This window comes from Trachinotus anak, unplaced genomic scaffold, assembly GCF_046630095.1.
Source record: "Trachinotus anak isolate AG129_WGS33_773 ecotype Australia unplaced genomic scaffold, CSIRO_AGI_Tana_v1 ptg000020l, whole genome shotgun sequence".
Lineage (NCBI taxonomy): Eukaryota > Metazoa > Chordata > Actinopteri > Carangiformes > Carangidae > Trachinotus > Trachinotus anak.
Window position 1 is genome coordinate 7,547,289 of NW_027273871.1, and position 17,750 is coordinate 7,565,038.

Sequence of the window (17,750 nt, forward strand, 5' to 3'; positions counted from 1 at the left end):
AACTAATGAGTGTAAAGTGAGTTTGTGGGACTCAGGTCTCTCTCTCTCTCTCTCTCTCTCTGTCTCTCTCTCTCTCTGCTGCTGTTTCTCCTGATGTCAGTAAAGTAAAACATGCAGGTTGAGTTTCTCAGTCGGACTCTGTCTAACTGCAGCAGGTCTGAGACTCTCACTGCGAATAAATGAGCTCAGACGTCGCAAATTATTCATTTCTCGCTGTTACATTTACTTTTCATCAGGAATTAAATGGCGGACAGATTCCTCTTTCGTGCCTCAGCTCCACTTTTCCTCTGCTGGTCCCGAGAGTTCACAAGTTCAGTCTCTGCAGCATCAGGCTGAAACTTCTCACATCCTGACCTTAAAAGCACCACATCTACGTTCAACAGCACCTGACAGCACAAACCACCCAGAGTGAAGAGAGAAACCCTGAGCTGTTGCTGTTCATCCCCCGTTTTGTTTTTCCTGGGTGAAAACACACTTCATACTCATGAAGGTTCTGTTACTCTCTGTCTTTGTGACAGAAAAACATCACGTGATTCCTTTTTTATTCAGTGACGCAGACATTTCCAGGGACAGCTCTTGTAGAAGATTCAGGTGACCAGACGTCCCCGTTTTCTGGGGACAGTCCCTGTTTTTGGAGGCCTGTCCCTGGAGAATGGGGACGTCTGGTCTGGTCGCCCTAATCTGTTACAAACAGAGAGAGAGAGAGAGAGAGAGAGGGAGAGAGGGGATCTACAGAACAGGTCACAGTTTTAATTTCGATGACACAGAAGATCAGAGCTTTGTCAAACTGTGTCCTGCTTCACTTGTACCCTGAAGAAAACCTCCCCCAGGAAATAAACCCTCACAACATTATTGCCTCATAAATCAAACTGTCACACTTGTCTTTTGTTTTTTCTGTTTTGCCAGGAAAACATTGCAAATCCCAGATTTCTGCTGCAGCCTCGACGACACTCGACGTCCTCTGACACACGGTGAGGCCCAGCAGCTGTGGTACCGGCCACTGCCTGCAGGTGGCAGCAGGGGCCACACTGCAGCTGCAGTGACCTCCTCTGCCTGTAGATGGCAGCACCTCTGCTGCTGCTGCTGCTGCTGCAGGTGTGAAGCTGCTGAGGCTGCAGCTCTGTGATTGGACGATGGAGAGTGACCCTGGTTTCAGGTCCTTCACATCAGTGGCATGACGTGTCCTCGTTTAATAAACTGCTGCATTAAAAATGTTCTGACCCTTAATGACTCTGATATTCTCCTTTCATACCCTTGAGGACATTTCTGTGTGTGTGTGTGTGTGTGTGTGTGTGTGTGTGTGTGTGTTGCTCGGGGGTGTGTGGCGTTGCATCATATCCTGCCCCTCCCCTCCAGTTCCAGTCCCCACCCCTGACCCGGCGACTCACCCAGTTGATGAGGATGTATCGTGGCAGCGTGGCGGTGGGCTCCTTGAGGCCGCAGAAGCCGTACATCACCCTGCCGCTGTCAAAGGTCAGTGTGATCTCTGGCAACCCGCCTCCTGCACCACAGAACAACACACGTCATTATTCCTGCAGCTGCAGCCACGCCTGCTGGACCGTCCTCTGTCAGGGACAAACTGTAAAACTGCTCACAGATAAACAGACTCTCATGAAGACTGTGCGTTGCAGCTGAAAGCTCCAGAAAAAATGATCGGGTCTCGTTTGGCCTGGTGCTGAACTCTCCACCAAACTTCATGTTCATTAGTTAAACAAAATGAACAGAAAAGAAAATCTGAAACAAACAAACGTGCAGGAGTGAAGACTCCACCTGGACGTGGTGGAGACTTCACTGAGGTTCATCTTCGATTTTAAAACTGAAGACTTTTTTGATTTGTTGATTCTTCTCTGAAAAGTTTAAATTAGTGATTTCCTGCCGTGGTTTTTGTTTGGAAACTTTGTGAGATTCTTGGGATTTTATAGACACAATCTAGAAAACAAAACTCTTATGATTGTTATTAAGAAATCCACAGAAACGATGAAACGGTGTTGTGTTTGGTGGTAGAACGGAGAATCATTGTTCCCTAACAGTTAAAATATTCATGGCTGGATGACAGTTGGATCTCTGGACTCAGATTTAAGTCAGTTACCGGATGTTAAAGCTCCATATTTTAACTTCTCCTGTGTTGATCTCCATCAGAAGATATATTTGTGGTTTTAAGAACCAAAAACCATCTCAGTGTAGTTTTACATCTCCTCTCTCAGGTTTCTCTCTGGAGCTCTGCTAACAACAAGTCAGTCAGCCAATCAGAAGAGAGGATCTGAGCCTCTCTTCTGATTAGCTGACTGCTTTGTTGTGACATCACAAAGTTCCAGAAGTCCTGACGGCTGGTTTTAAGGCTCAGTGTCTGAATACAGGCTGTGTGCATTTCTCTGTGGACTGAGGCTTTGATACTTTCACAGTATTAATATAGAACCTAGACCTGCTTTATAATCACAAACACATGGACATCTACCTTTAGACTGGATGGAGCTTTAAAAACCTTTAGACTGGATGGAGCAGTTTTGATGTGCTTGAAATTCACTTTCCAGGCTCCTACTTCACTACATTTATTTTACAGCCACTGTTACTGGTTTTGATCCAGAAAACTGTGATTAGTTTATAAAATACAACACTGTGATAGATTACAGTCTGACAGCAGGCTACAGTATAAACAGTTGTTAAAATGAGCTTCACCTCGACCTGATATAACATTACATGTATATATATGAGTAATAATAATATAAAATATAACACAGCTCCAACAGGGACCATTCTTTTACTTTTGACACTGTAATTAGTATTTTCTCATGATACATCTGTAGTTTTCTTAAGTGATGTTTTGAATTCAGGGCAGATCAGCGTCAACGTGTTCCAGGCTGCTGGTTTTATGGCTCAGTTTATGATCCTGTTTCCATATCAGTGTCTACAGAGATGTGCACACACACTTACACACACCACACACACACACCACACGGCCGAGGTCTGCTGGTTCTGAGCGGAGGGGGCGGCAGCCTCCTGAGGTTTACAGTGCAGATGAACAAACTGTGTTTCCTCTGTCACTGCTGAAACATTCAGGTGTCCGTGGGGGAAAGCTGCTGGCAGCAGAGGCTCTTTGTCGTGCAGCTCTCCAGCGTCAGTGATGCAGGCACTTGAGTGTAGTAGCTCCAGTTTCTCGTCTGATCAGTGTTTCTATATTCAGCACTGGTGATTACATTAGACTCACAGAACAAGTCCTGATTCTCATCAAGAGCCAATCAAAGTGAAATCACTAGACAAACTTGGCTCTTTAATAAAATCTACCCTGTTTACACAGGTGGTTTATTTTCTTATGTTAACAAACCCTTAAAAACACTAAAACCAACAACACTGTAGTTTCAGCCCTTTGGTTCCTACTGGAGACATACAGCTGACAAATATAAAGATTCATTTTTACAGTGGTTTCTAACAAGTGCTGCTCAAACAGGAGGAAATATTGTGTTGGATTAATACTCAGTGTCTGACAGTAGGGGTTTGTGTTACAGGTACGGGCCAGAATGAAAGAGATCAACTACAACTCCCAAGGTGCTTTTCAGTCAGAAACATCCAGATTCAGATTCTTTTATGTGCTATGCTAACAGCGAGCTAATGCTAAAGATCAACCAGTTCGCTTTCAGATTGTGGCTCAGTTTTGGATGACCTCGGTAACCATGGCAACGTGTTTCTCCGGTGACTTCACAGCTGTTTTACAGAGGAATTCCTTCCACTGCGTAAAATTAATATGAATTAATCATATAACATGCTAATGGAACATGTGGTTTATCATCTATTAGCCACTGAAAACTGGAACAATATGTTTGTTGTTTATTGTCCTGGAAATGTGTCGCTCAGATTTGTGACTCTAATCAATATGTCAAATTAATTTCCTTCTTCCCTTTGTCAAAGCCTGATCAGTTAGATACAGAGAAACTACATTATGTGCATAAGTTTATTTGCTAATTCCCGTGCATCACATATGATTGTGCAGTGATGTTATCGCAGTCTGGAGGAAAACTGCGTGTGTTCATGTGACTGTCCTCACATCAGAGACGGGGGAGTCTCATTAAACTGTAATGATCATGCAGCGTGTGATTAGCCGGTTTAATAATGAATCCAGAACCTGCAGAGCTCATCAGAGCTCCAGCTGCAAATTACACATGTGACGTTAATGTGACGACGAGCACCCGTGTTCATTAAAATAAGAACAATAACAGCAACATGGCACATTTGGGATTTGAAATTAAATTCTTGGGGCTAGATCTGCTTCCGTGGAGGGAGATGAAAGGAGGGAAGAGATGATGGTAGGAAAGCATGAACTCACCTCCTGATGCTGCCAGTGTCAAGTCATTAGTGTCGTCCTCATATGTGTACAAGGCCCTGTCAGAGAGAGAGAGAGAGGGAGAGAGAGTGTCAATCAATAAACAGGTAAGTCTCACCTTTAGTCTCATATACTGTGTTTAAAGTCTAATCGAAAGACTTTAGACTTGAGAAGCTGTACTGTGTCTCCACTTTGTCATATCATAGATGTCAGATGATCAGTCAATTATCAATTAGTTCATCATCAGAAAAATACATTTTGATAAAGAATTTATCGTTTGAGTGATTGTTTTTAAAGGTGTCACGCTGTATAAAGTCAGATTTCCATGTCTTTTTCAATCATAAGGTATGTAACTTTATGATGTCACAATAAATCAGTCACCGCCCTGAGCAATGCCTCAAGCCCCGCCCACCTGGACCCCACATCCAACCTTTAACTACATGAAAGACAAAGCCAAACAAACTTCATGTCTGACCATCCCATACAGTGAACGTGCTAAACAGCATGTTAGCATGTTGATGTTAGCATTTAGTTTAATGACTGTGGGAACTTTGTGAATGTAGAAAAGCACTGACACTTTTCATAATCTCACAAACACACACACACACACCTTTGTCTCACTCTGCTAAACTTTGCTCTGCACTAATATAGACGTGACTACACTCAGACCCACAAACCCACAGTTTGTACTCACACATCCTCATATGTTCACACAGACCTACACTTGTGACCTCTCTGTCCGAGGTCAACTGAAGGTAACAGAGATTACAGATGAACCCACATCTCCAGATTAAAACTGTTTGAGCTACAATGACCCCGACATTAAAAACATCCATGAACCTGCAGAATAAACAACATGAGGACCAGACTGTGGCCAAACTGAGCTCCAGGAAACGTGATGATGGAGAGGGCCCCTGTCAGTGATATATAATCATATTATCTAAACATTGTTCATCACTGCAGCTTTCATACATGCATCATATTTTATAACCAGAGCAGATGTTTTGTTTGAATGAGTCACAACATCTGGTGACTGCAGGTAGAGGTGGTAGAAGAAAAAGTACAATATTTCCCTCTGAAATGCAGAAGTAGCATGAAGAGGAAATACAAGTACCTAGCTTAAGTAAATATATTTAGTGTCTTTAGAAACACAGAGATTCCGATCTGAAAAACATTTGTGTTACAATAATTTGATGCAGCATGTGTCTAAATGATGGAGCCACGAGGGTTTAAACATGTTTGTAACATTGAGATGTTGTTTGTGTGATGTGGTGATGTCAGGTCAAAGTGTGACCTCTCACAGGTGACTTTGTGTTGCTCCATCAAATCAGGAGAAGCTGTGGAAACTGAAGCAGCACGAGGAGGCGGCGGCGGTCAGAATGGATTTTCCTACATATTAAATGCATGCTGGGATTGAGGTTAGAGAAATTACCCTTTAATCTATCAGGGTTTAAACAGGAGATTATAAACTGGAGAGCAGTGCACTGTAGATTATTGAAGATTATTATTATTATTTTTAAAAACACTGCCAAATAAAACTCTTGACCAAACTCTCCATCAGAACAAAAGCTCAAAGCTGCTGATGGATCAATGGTGAGTGTGTGTGTGTGTGTGTTGTTTCATGTTGTCGTGTTCATGTTCAGCAGGTAAACTCTGATGAGTGATGGTTTCTTTTAACCATGATAAAGATCTTACAGTTATGACTTAGTCTGAGGTCAGGAAGGAGGCTATGACAACTAGCAGGTTTCTGAAGATGCTATGAAGATGTGCCAGAAGCTAACAAGCTTCAAAGATCCATTTGGTATAAAGGTAGAAGTCCAAATGTTTTTGCAGGAGTTGGTCTGTCTGACATCGCCTATTAGCCTGTGAATATTACCCTGTTAGCCTATTAGCCTGTGAATATTATTTTGTTAGCCTATTAGCCTGTGGATTTAACTCCTGTTAGCCTATTAGCCTGTAGCTATTACACTGTTAGCCTGTAGATATTACTTTGTTAGACTATTAGCCTGTGCATATTACTCTGTTAGCCTGTTAGCCTGTGGATATTACTCTGTTAGCCTATTAGCCTGTGGATATTACTCCTTGCTCCTGCTGCCTGTGGCCTCTGGAGAGTTTCACTGCTGCAGTTCAGTGAAGTTACGCAACTTTTAGTCCCTGTTAATGTTAATAATTTATTTCTAATTTAGTTTAGAATTTTGATTTAAATAGTTTATAAAGGTTTAAACTTTTACACCTTTTCTACCACAGTAAATATTGTCACACTTTCATTTGATCTCTCTTCACTGAAATATGATTTTCTACAAACCTCAATCACTTTAATGTGAGAAATCCCCAATTCAAGCTTTGTTTCTACACAGCTGCATGTACCTGTGTAGCTTTGTGTGTGTGTGTGTGTGTGTGTGTGTGTGTGACTGTGTGTGTGTGTGTGCTGGGGATTACCAGCTGGGCTCAGTCCAGATGACCTCATGCTGCTTGTTTCAGCCTGAAGCTTTAGTCTGGCCTGTGTCTGACTCTCTGCCGACCTCCCCTCCCTCCCTCCCTCCCTCCATCCTGCCTGTTTCTGCAGAGTCACTCTCTGCTTCCTAAACCTTTGTTTTTTTTATCTCTCTCTTTATGCCAGGCTGCAAATTTCTCTGCCCTTAACGTCATTAAAATCGGCTCGGTCAGTCTTCCTGTCCTCAGAGAAACAGCTGATGGGCTGAACTCAGGGAACAATGTGTTCAGTTAGGACTGAACTCTAACATCATACCTGCACCTTTATATGTTTATTCTTCTTCAGTGGAGTGTATGAAATAAGTATAAAGACACACAACAATAACTGCTCTGATTCATAAATCTAGATTAACATGGGATCAAATGACAGCATGTAATATGAGCAGATTCTCCTCAGCTCCACAGAGCATTTTACCTCCTTTCAGCTCATTGTTTTGTTTGGCTTTAACAGCCTCAGTCTCACCAGCATCATTTTTACCCACTACAACACCACAAGAAAGAAAGAACTGACACATTTATCAGCTGAAGAGAGAAGATTTTTTTCTCTGAAGATGGAGGAGACCAAACACAGAGCTAAAGGGAAACTGAATATTAGAGTTATTAATACTGTTGATGCTCCACATATGACAGAGGTGCAAATAAACAACTGTTTGCTAAAACGTTTACTACATGATACAGGTTTGATTATTTAAGTCGTCAAATTAAACTACTATCAAAAGTACTAGATTTTAACTAAAGTTTGTCTTTTTCTGTCATCAGTCAATCAAACAGCTGCTATCTCCTCTGACTGATGTGAAATGCATGCTGGGATACTGCCAGCTCACACATGACATTTCTGCACCTCTGTATGATTTTGAAAGGTGGTGATTTCGGTTAAATGAAAACAAAGAATGTATTAAACTTTTTCTGTATTAAACCACAAATAAAAAATAACATTATCACATTAATTTTTCCACCGAAATGCATTTGCTGTTGTGAGTTAGTTGTTGTTGCTTCACATCATCATCATCACTGTGACTAACTGCAACTACTACTACAGCAGCATCACCACAGACCAATAGAAAAGCTGATTCCTGGAGGCAGAGGGGGGGGGGGGAATTATAGATGAAAAGAGAGAAAACAGAAAGTCAGGAAATAAAAAGATGACAGATAATAAAGACAACAGTGTAAAGTGGATAAAAGAAAAGGATATGAGAAAGAAAAAGAGGAAGTGTTTAAGATGGAGAGAGTGATAGAGAGAGAGAGAGCATGACTGAGCCTCACTCGCTCACTCAAGGCTCTATAAATAATTCTCTTTAAAGAAGACAGCTGTTTATTATTCATATGAGGCCTTCATGACCCAGAAACAGCTGTGTGTGTGTGTGTGTGTGTGTGTGTGTGTGTGTGTGTGTGTGTGTGTGTGTGTGTGTGTTTGATCACAAGAGGGAGGAAGATGGGAGAAGAAAAGACAGTAAGAAAGAAGAGAAAATATAAAAAGGAGGAAAGATGGAAATAGAGAGAGAAAGAGAGAAAACAGAATAAGAGGATGAGGGAGGGAGGAACATGAAGATGAAGGTGGATGACGATGATGATGACGAATATGTGTGTCAGAGGATCGTACGAGGGGAGGAAATATGGGGAAGGAAAGAGGAAGAAGAGATGGTGACAAGGAAAGGAGTGGAAGAAAAGAGAAAAAGAAATGAGAGGAAAGGAAAAGAGGGAGGTGGAAAGGAGGAGGAAGGAGAGAGGAAGAACAAAGAGGAACAAAGAGGAGCAATAATGAGAGATTGGACTCAACTAATCAATTAATCACAGGTGTGGAGGTCGGTCAGATCATCATCGCTGTGCTCGCTCTGTCCAATCAGGACACAGCTCCGGTCTCACATATATATATATTTTTTTAATTCATATTAAAATGATGGAAACAATCATGAAAAGCAGAATTTCCTCTAATGTTTAAACCGTGAGTTAAACTGAGTAAAAGGGTCAAAACCGAAGTAAAACCTAAAAAATCTGAAGCCACAATAAAGATGATTTGGAACAAATTAAACATCTTCATCCAGTTTTACATCGACGACGTCAAATTCAAAATATTTCCTCACATTCTGTGCCAGATGTTTAACATCAGGGTTGATTTCATTTCATCAGTGGAACTACAAAAAAAAGAGAAACTACAATGGGACAAGTGTCTCAGTATCTGCGTCAAAGATGTTTGCATGATGTTAACATTTACTTTTTATTTATTACATCAGCTGACTGAGAGATTTACTGACTCTGCAGCAGCTCTATCAGCTGCAGTCGGGGAGCGATGGAGAAATATTTGGGCTGAAACTAATGATCAGTTTCATTACCAAGCAATCTAATTTCAATTTATTTCAATTAAATAAAATAACAGGAAGTGAAAAACCTCCTTATTACACTTTTAGTACCCGTTCTGAGGAGCAGCTGACTTTAGACTCTGGGATGTGACGAATCTCCTTTCTAACGCATGAGCAAATAATTAGTCATTATTTGTCATTAATTAGTCGTTATTGTGGTTTGTTTTGTTTCTGTTGTTATTGTCGACCTGCTTGTGTATCTCAATGCACGTATAGATGTGTTTAAATATACACTCTGGTCATTGTTAATATAAACACGTTTGCTTGTTTATTTCAATCATTGAACATTTGGTATCTCTGCAATTAATATTTCTTATTCTTATGTTTGTTTCTTTTTTCTGTCCTCAGGTCTCACTTGTAAATGAGATCTTAATCTCAGTGTGACTTCCTGATTAAATAAAGTTTAAATGAAAATAAAATTGTCTGACCAAAAACCATGATTTTCTATTTACCATCATTTCTGACTGAATGAAGCAGGAACGTTTCAGAACATTTAACATTTGGCTTTAAAAGCTGCAGATGAATTTTCTGCTGATCGACTAATCAGTTAACTGACTAATTGTTTCAGTTCAAATCTGTGCTGCGTTCACGGACAGATCAATGATAGGAAAATGGCTTTGTATCCTGACATGAACCTCTCTCCTCCTTCCTCCCTCTCTCTTCTCCTCTCTTTGACTGAGGAAGCAGTTATTTTAGTCTGAAAGCTGATTAGAAAAAAAAATCACAAATTCTCAGAAGCTTCTGGTTTTAAATCGCGACGATATAACAGAAGATGAATAAACAGAATCAGGAAGGAGGAGCAGGAACAGGACGGCTCTGGATAAACACGTGTGTGGCTCAGTCTCAACACACAACACAGAGGTTTCTCCATACAGAAGTTCCCTTCAGAAACGTCTTGTTTTAAAGGCAAATAGATGCAGACTCTGGGGTCAGGAGCACAAAACCTGCAGCTCTGAGCACAAAAAGAGAAGTAGTCTGGATTGATGAGAGGCACTGAGAGACAGACAAGACCTCAGATCACAGGGTTGTGTGTTTGACAAGTTGCAAAGACGCCTCCAGCAGCTCGGAGGGAAAATATTTCCTCTCAGAATCTGCTTCAGATTTGCCTCGTTTCTGTTGTTTCTGTTATTTTGTCCACATCCTGTAGGAAAGATCAGCAGAGCATGGCACTGGCTTTGCCAAGATAAACCTGCCCACAAACACACACAAACACACACACACACATGCCCCATGGGGAGTGTCACCATGGCAACCAGGCAGCATCCCCCATCGTTATCTCAGCAACAGCAGTTTGCAACCTGAGGGGAGCAACAATGTAGAGATAGTGGTGGTGGAAAGGAAGGAGGGGGGTGAAGGAGAGCTGAAGGGCAAAGTACACACACACACACACACACATACACTGCATGTTGTGTGATGCAGTGCTTGCTCACTTTGTGTGTGTGTGTGTGTGTGTGTTGGGATGATCCAGCTGGACTCCCTTCACAACTTCAAAAGGATGTGCAGCCCTGATGCACTGAGCTCGGCCTCCTTCACAGCAGGAATGTGAGGATACACACTGGTGTCATGAAGATTTCACAACACAAAAACACAACTGTGCTAAAAAAATGTCTGGCAGCATCTTCTGAATCTTATCAAGCAGGATGTGTGGAGTCATAAAACCTGCATTAGCTTCAAATCGTAGCTCAAGAATTGAACTAGGTGACACGACAGGAAGCAGCTGCTCCTCTGATTTTGTTGAGTTGTGTGAGTAACTATGACTCGGAGGCGTCTGTGGCAGCTCCTGCTTCTGTGCAGCTCCACACTGACTGCAGGTGGTGCTGCAGCCGGGCTTCAGCTGCAGTCAGGAGGCCTGGTGGAGCCCTCAGGGTCCTGTATCTGGGTCTGTACCCAGACGTACTGAAGCTGTTCTCTCTTCAAAACCTCATCTTGACAAACATAATCAACATCTCAACAAAAGCATTTTTCATTTAACAAAAAGCAGCAAAGTCTCTTTAACTTTACAGTTTTGTCCAAGAACTGACAAACTGGCAGAAATATGACGGAATATGAAGCAACTTATCTCCCCCCCAAACCGTGTTTTTGCAGACGTCCACTTCACTGCTTCCAGGAAACAGCCACAGCCGTGCGCTGAGTCCTGCCTGCTCAGCTTTTACACCTCAACAAGCCAAGAGGATCCGTCTGCAGGCTGCAGGCCTCAGGCCTACGGTTACGCCCACTTCATATTACATCATCCCGCTGCCCCTCCCGGTCCAGCGTGACCCCTCTTCAACAAGCAGCAACACAGAGCTCGAAAAGTTTGAAGGTAGTTAGAAAGTGTCAGAGCTGCTTAATGTATTGAAATACTAGGACAGGACACAATATATTGATTCTTAATTAGTGAGTCAGACTTTGACAGTAACATTGATAACACTTAGACAATAACAGGAAGTGTTGGCGTTAGCTGGGCCTATCAACCGAGAGCTTCAGGATCTAATCTGCTCTGAGAGCTCAGCAATCTGCGTGTTTCATGAAATCAGATTCACGCTCTGGTGACCAGATTGTGTAAGAATTGCATCGGTTGCCGTGACAACCCGTTAAAAATTGGCCTAATTCACCAGTTCGCAGATGTGAGAGAAGAGTGAAGTAGAGTCTGAAGCCAGAGTTAACAGTTCAGACCCCCCCACAGCTCCAGCCACATCGTTTGAGCTCTCAGACGACTTCCAGGAAGCTCTGTGCTGCAGTTAGAGAGAGGAGCCGACCGCCGAGGCTCGTCTGGAGAAAAGTGCAGTCAGCAGCTGCTACGAACCTCAGAGAGAGCCGGACTGAGAGGAGAGGAGGCCTCTGCCAGTCGCCTCCACATCCAGCCAATCATCTGTCATGTTTGTCTATGACAAAGTGTCAGTTTTTCAGCTTATGCAACTCCTACAATCACACGAGTAAATGTTACAGATGCAGGAAGTTCTGCAGAGAAATGACAGGAGTGAGCACGAGGTTCATTTATTTAAAACAGATTCTGTTGAGCTGCGTCTCGTCAGGCGAACGCCGCCGCAGCCTGATGGACTTTTCTCTGTTGTTTGTCCAACTTCCACAGTTTGTTCCCCAACACAAACCCTTTATTTCTCCTCAGGGCCTGAGAGTTATGGATTCCTCCTGGGTTCTGAATGTCCAGAGGGAACAGAAAAATATGTGCGGTCAGAGAGAGAGACTGTAAATACAGACAAAGAGCTGTGAAGACAGAAGCAGGCAGACAGAGAGCATTGTGGGACGGGACAGAGAGGACTATGGGGGGATGATTAAGTATGTTGGCAGCGGCTGTTGTTCCTGTGGTCGGATAACATGGTGTGATTTACTGAGTGAGAAGCCTTCATGGTGACTTAATGCGAAAGAAATGAGCCGGACAGACATGAGGATGGAGAATTATGGGTAATGTTTCAGAGGGAGGGGGGAGGGGTGGGGGGGTCCTGTCGGTCTGGGAATGCAGGGATGATCCCACGAGTGAGACACAAGGGTGAGCGGCGTGATGATGAATAATCTGCAGCCATGATGGTGACAACACGAGACTGCGATGCTCCTTACAAACGTGTCCAGAGTGAATCATCTGTACGGTGGCCAGGTGAGGACATTCACACAGACTGTGAGCTCCGGCCTCAGCTGAGCTTGTACAGTGTGAGTCCACGCTCCATAAATACACTGCTGTGGGTGTTCACTCGCTCACTCAGGTCCTCTCTCTGTGGGTAAAAGCTGCCGGAGGCTTTAACACTTTCTCATCTCAGAGAACAACTGATCAAACAATTCGCTGACATGTTGGTGAGAGCGCCATCTTAAGCTCCACCTACTGATGATGTCAGAGGCATCAGACAAACACAACCTGCCTCCAACCTGAACAACACCAACCCTCTGCTACGACCCATAGCAGTGTCTCCTGAAAGAGCGCCCCCAGGGTGGCAGGTGTACTGGACCTTGGTTACCGTGGTTACAATAATAAATGCGGACTGTACCGAGAACGATGTACCTGCCGTCGTCACCATGGTTACTATAAAAACAGTCATGGTTTGGTCAGGTTCAGGAAAAGGTGGTGATTTCCATTAAAATAAGTTCTTCCTCAACATTAGGGGATCTTTGTTGTCATGGTTACAATAATAACAACGAACAGTCATGGATAATAGAAACAACATAAACTGCTCCTGTCACATGGGAATCGAACACCGCTCTCCTGGGTCATATTCATCCATCCACCCCAACCTCCTCCTGACGTGGACTCTGTCGCTCTATAAACTACGTCACCGCACTTTTCCCTTTGCTCCTGTCATCATTACTACGACCACTAGATGTCGCCTAGCAACAGAACCTAACGACGGGTCATAGTGACCTGCTGACAGACGACCTGTGGGCTCGTTGGTTACAGGAGGACAGTCTCACTGACGCCTTAAACAGTCAAGATACTGTCTAACATCATGACCTGAAGAGTGAGAGGACAAACAGGGTCAGTGAGGAAGGAAACGGAGGAAAGAAGCTGCTACAGTAACACAGAGGAGAACAGAGAACAGACGGAGGATGTACTGAACATCAGTCTGCATGTGTCTGAGCCTCTATTAAATTCTAATGAGTGGAGGAGGATGTCTGTAGTAATGGCCTCCGTTGAGAATCACATCAATGCAGTGGCGTGTGGTGCAGAGAGAGAGGTGGGGCGGATGACACAACAGTTATTTACAGGATGAAGACGGAAAGAGAGGAATAAAGACACAATCCAGAAAATTCAGTTTACAGCCTCCATAAAAACCGACAATAAACGGAGCGCTCAGGGCTCTGCAGCTGACTCCACAGAGAGCGGGAAGAGGGTGACAGTCCAGCTACAACATCATCACATTCACAGTAAACAGAGCGGGGTCAAAGTTCATACTCTGCATTCTGTGGATAATCTCAGACTTCATCATGAATGAAGTCAAACACATAACAGACACAAAAACAATGCCTGTTTTATTTCCATGTAAGTGTATTTCAGTAGGGCTGGATAAGTGTGATGAGGATCAGTTCTGACAACAACATTATTTTATTATATGTGATAAATATCATTTCTTATTCATCTTTTAAAGCTCAATATTTTAACTTCTTCTTCTGTGTTTTATCTGAAGTGTTGATATATTTGTGGTTTTAAGAACTAAAAACCATCTCAGTGTAGTTTTACATCTCCTCTCTCAGGCTTCTCTCTGGAGCTCTAGTAACAACAGGTCAGTCAGCCAATCAGAAGAGAGGATCTGAGCCTCTCTTCTTCATCTCTCTGATTGGCTGACTGTTTTCTGAGTGATCCAATTAAAATATAGCAGATTTCAGGTAAACACTCAGAGAAACCACATCCTGCAAGGTTGGATGGTGGGTCCAGGTGGGCGGGGCTTGGGGCATGGCTGAGGGCGGTGACTGCTCTGTTGTGACATCACAAAGTTCCAGAAGTCCTGACGGCTGGTTTTAAGGCTCAGTTTCTGAATACAGGATGTGTGCATTTCTCTGTGGACTGAGGCTTTGATACTCTCACAGTATTAATATAGAACCTAGACCTGCTTTATAATCACAAACACATGGACATCTACCTTTAGACTGGGTGGAGCTTTGACAAAAGAGGCCAAACTTCTCCAGTGTTTTCTAAACACAAGCAACTTCACAAGAAAAAATAAACATCATCTGTTAAATTATGATTTAAATGATGAACTGTCTGATCACAGAATAATTGAGGATGGTGCCAAATGTGTACAAACATTCGATCCCAGCTTTTGATACATTTCTGTTCTACATCCAGCCCAAGTTTCTGGTTGCTTTTTTGGAAAAGAAAAATGTGTGAACCTGTTCAAACAGGCTGCAGCTAAAATATGAATATTTCAGAAACATTCCTTTGTATTCTTTTCCTTTTCTTCTGAGCACAGAGACACAGAGACTCAGGTAACTCTTGCTCTCACGGAGGTTGCACAGCGGTCACCTCTCAGACAGAATCAGTGTTAGCAGGCTGACACACACAGACAGAGGGTGGAGGTTCAGACCTGAGGATTAGACTAAACTACATCCTACTCTGACAGCAGATGAAGCCCAGATGCTGGGAGAAGCTTCCTGAGCGAACGTCCATCATCTGAGGGTTTTTCATCGTCTGCGGTTCAGCTGTCGTCCTCATGTGAATCACATTAAGCTGAAAACAATTCCTCTTTGAATATCTACTCATCTGTCTGTGCTGTGTTTTGTCTGAGCCTGAAACACAGTGAGGGAGTTAAAAAGCAGCACGGACACGGGAACTTTTCCTCTGCGTCTGACAGAGTTCACGTCCTTCATCCCGGCCCGGCCTCGGCTGACACCGGCTCACGGCTAATAACGGATTCACCAGATGGAAAAGCGGAGTTATCTCGCCAAACCAGTAGCTGCTGACTCAGTGAAATTACTGAGGGAACATTTTCCATCAGTACTGAAGAATTTGGTCAGCAAACAGCCGGCTCCCCGCTCATCCAACTGTCTGCCTCCACGTTTGGCAGAGCGTTCTTTGTAGTGTCGAGATCGGGAAAAGGCTGACTTGCATTTGATTTTTCGAGGGAAAACTGCCTGGATCAGCAGTTGTTTTGTGAGAGGCTGAACAATGGCAGCTCTATCCTGACACACTGACAGACGCCACCAACATGTATGTTTGTCATTAGGAGAATTATGATTCTGAAAATACTGATGTGAACCTGAAGTTGCTCACACTGCTGAGCCACAAGAGGAGAGCGACGGAAGAAAATCTCCAGATCCTGATCAACGAAACAAAGAAGCTGAGTTTCCCAAAACTGGACAGAAACAGTTCGAGCTGGAGAGAGTCAAATCTTTACATCCCCTCTGAGAACTGAAATGAAACCAGCACAAATAAAACAGAAGTTCGGTGTCATCAAGTGACTCTGAACCCCCCCCCCCCCCCCCCCAAAAAAAAAAAACAGGAAATTATCTTTGGTCCCCGAACAGTAGGTTTCATTTCTCTCCTCTGGGCCTGAGGCTGAAACATCGGAGGCATCTGTGCTATGATCCTCACTGAGGAGGAATGTGGAGCATCCCAGAGCTGCTCCAAGAGACCAGCAGGAACCACAACCTAGAACTCAGACGTTGTAGAACGTTCCTCTGTCAGACTGATGGTGTATCTGTCTCTGAATGTTCTGCAGTGTTCTGGGCTGTTTTCATTATTTCATCATTTGTCTGCGTCGCAGTTTAAAGGTCAGAGCTCTTCAGTCTGAGATTCACTGGATGTTAAACTGATGCAGTGAGGTCTGTAACATTATTTTACAAAGAGGGGGGGTGATATTTCTCAGCCAGAGAGGTCAGGAATATTCATCTTCCACAAAGGTCGAGAACGTTTGTGTCTTTGTTTGATGCTCACAGACGTCTGGAACCTGTGTCTGTTACAGTGAAGCAGTCGACTACGTTAATTTAAGAGACAAAGAGATCGATGCATTTAGTATTTAGAGGTGTGGAACATGTACGAACGCCAGGTAAACACCCTCCGCCTCTTTGGAAGATGATCTCTGTCTGACACTGAGGTCTACAGTCTAAGGAGGAAATGACAACTTTATGTTCCGGAGAAGTTGAGAACATGTTCCACAGAGAACATGTTCCACAGAGAGTGAATCTTTTATCTGAGAGACACAATGTTCATCAGCCACAGAAGTTCTTTAACGTTAATCTGTGAGGTCAAGAATATTTATATATATATTTTCTTCTTATTAAAGGTCTAACATGTTTACTAGAATCCTGAAGAGGTGGAGAGTGTTTGTGGTCCAGATTGTTCTGGAACTTCTCTTCCATCCCAGACAGAAGTGAGTGTGTTTGTCCTGAGCTGCAGAACAACAGGACGCTGCAAACTGCCTCAGCTGAGGCTCAGAGTGTCACTGTGACTTAGTCAGCGGGACGGGATTCCTGTCTCGTTCTGGGCCCTCAGGACACACACACACACACACACACACACACACACACACACACACCACCACCACCACCAACCCTTCGTTGGTCCTTGCACACTCACCCTAATCAGCTTTCTAGGGACGAGACTTTTGTATTTTGTGTGTGTGTGTGTCTGTGTGTGTGTGTCTGTCTCAGGGCGCTGGTTGAACACTGACTCAGCAAGAGCAACAGCAGTGACAGACACAACTACACACACACACACTGACTGTTGCTGTGACGATGTGACAGAGGAACTACTTTGTCTCCAGAGTCACTGAGAGTTCAGTATTCATCCTCCTCAGTCGGCTCCTTCTCTCCTCTGCACTGAAACATGCAGACGTGCCTCAGGGAGAAGTGACGACACTGGACAGAGGAACTAATGAAGGAGGTGGAGAACTCAAAGACTCAAAGTCTCAAAGAGTCAAGGACTCAAAGACTCAAGGAGTCAAGGACTCAAAGACTGTGTTTCACAGACAGGACGTGAGTGGACTGACTGACTGTCTGATGGATGATGTGCTGCAGCATCGTCTGTGCTCAGGTTCTGTTTTCCTGCTCAGAGCATCATGTCCTCACCTGATTAGACCAGCACCTGTTCCTCTACCTGATCAGTGATTGGATGATCGGCTCCAGGTGTGGAGAGAAGAGAGAAAGCTCATGTTAAATCACTT

The 17,750-nt window shown here is 43.5% G+C and overlaps 1 protein-coding gene across 7 annotated transcripts in view; it reads right to left on the reverse strand.

Annotated features, from left to right (window-relative positions):
• The window catches only part of dbn1 (drebrin 1), a 94,504-nt gene that overhangs the window by 17,156 nt on the left and 59,598 nt on the right, over window positions 1–17,750 (reverse strand). For all 7 annotated transcript variants that reach the window (XM_071505878.1, XM_071505876.1, XM_071505875.1 and 4 more), the window contains exons 2-3: window positions 4,319–4,374; window positions 1,389–1,501 (exon numbers count right to left, since the gene is read on the reverse strand). In XM_071505878.1, the coding sequence (XP_071361979.1) occupies window positions 1,389–1,501; window positions 4,319–4,374 (169 nt within the window). The remainder of the gene's footprint in view (window positions 1–1,388; window positions 1,502–4,318; window positions 4,375–17,750) is intronic.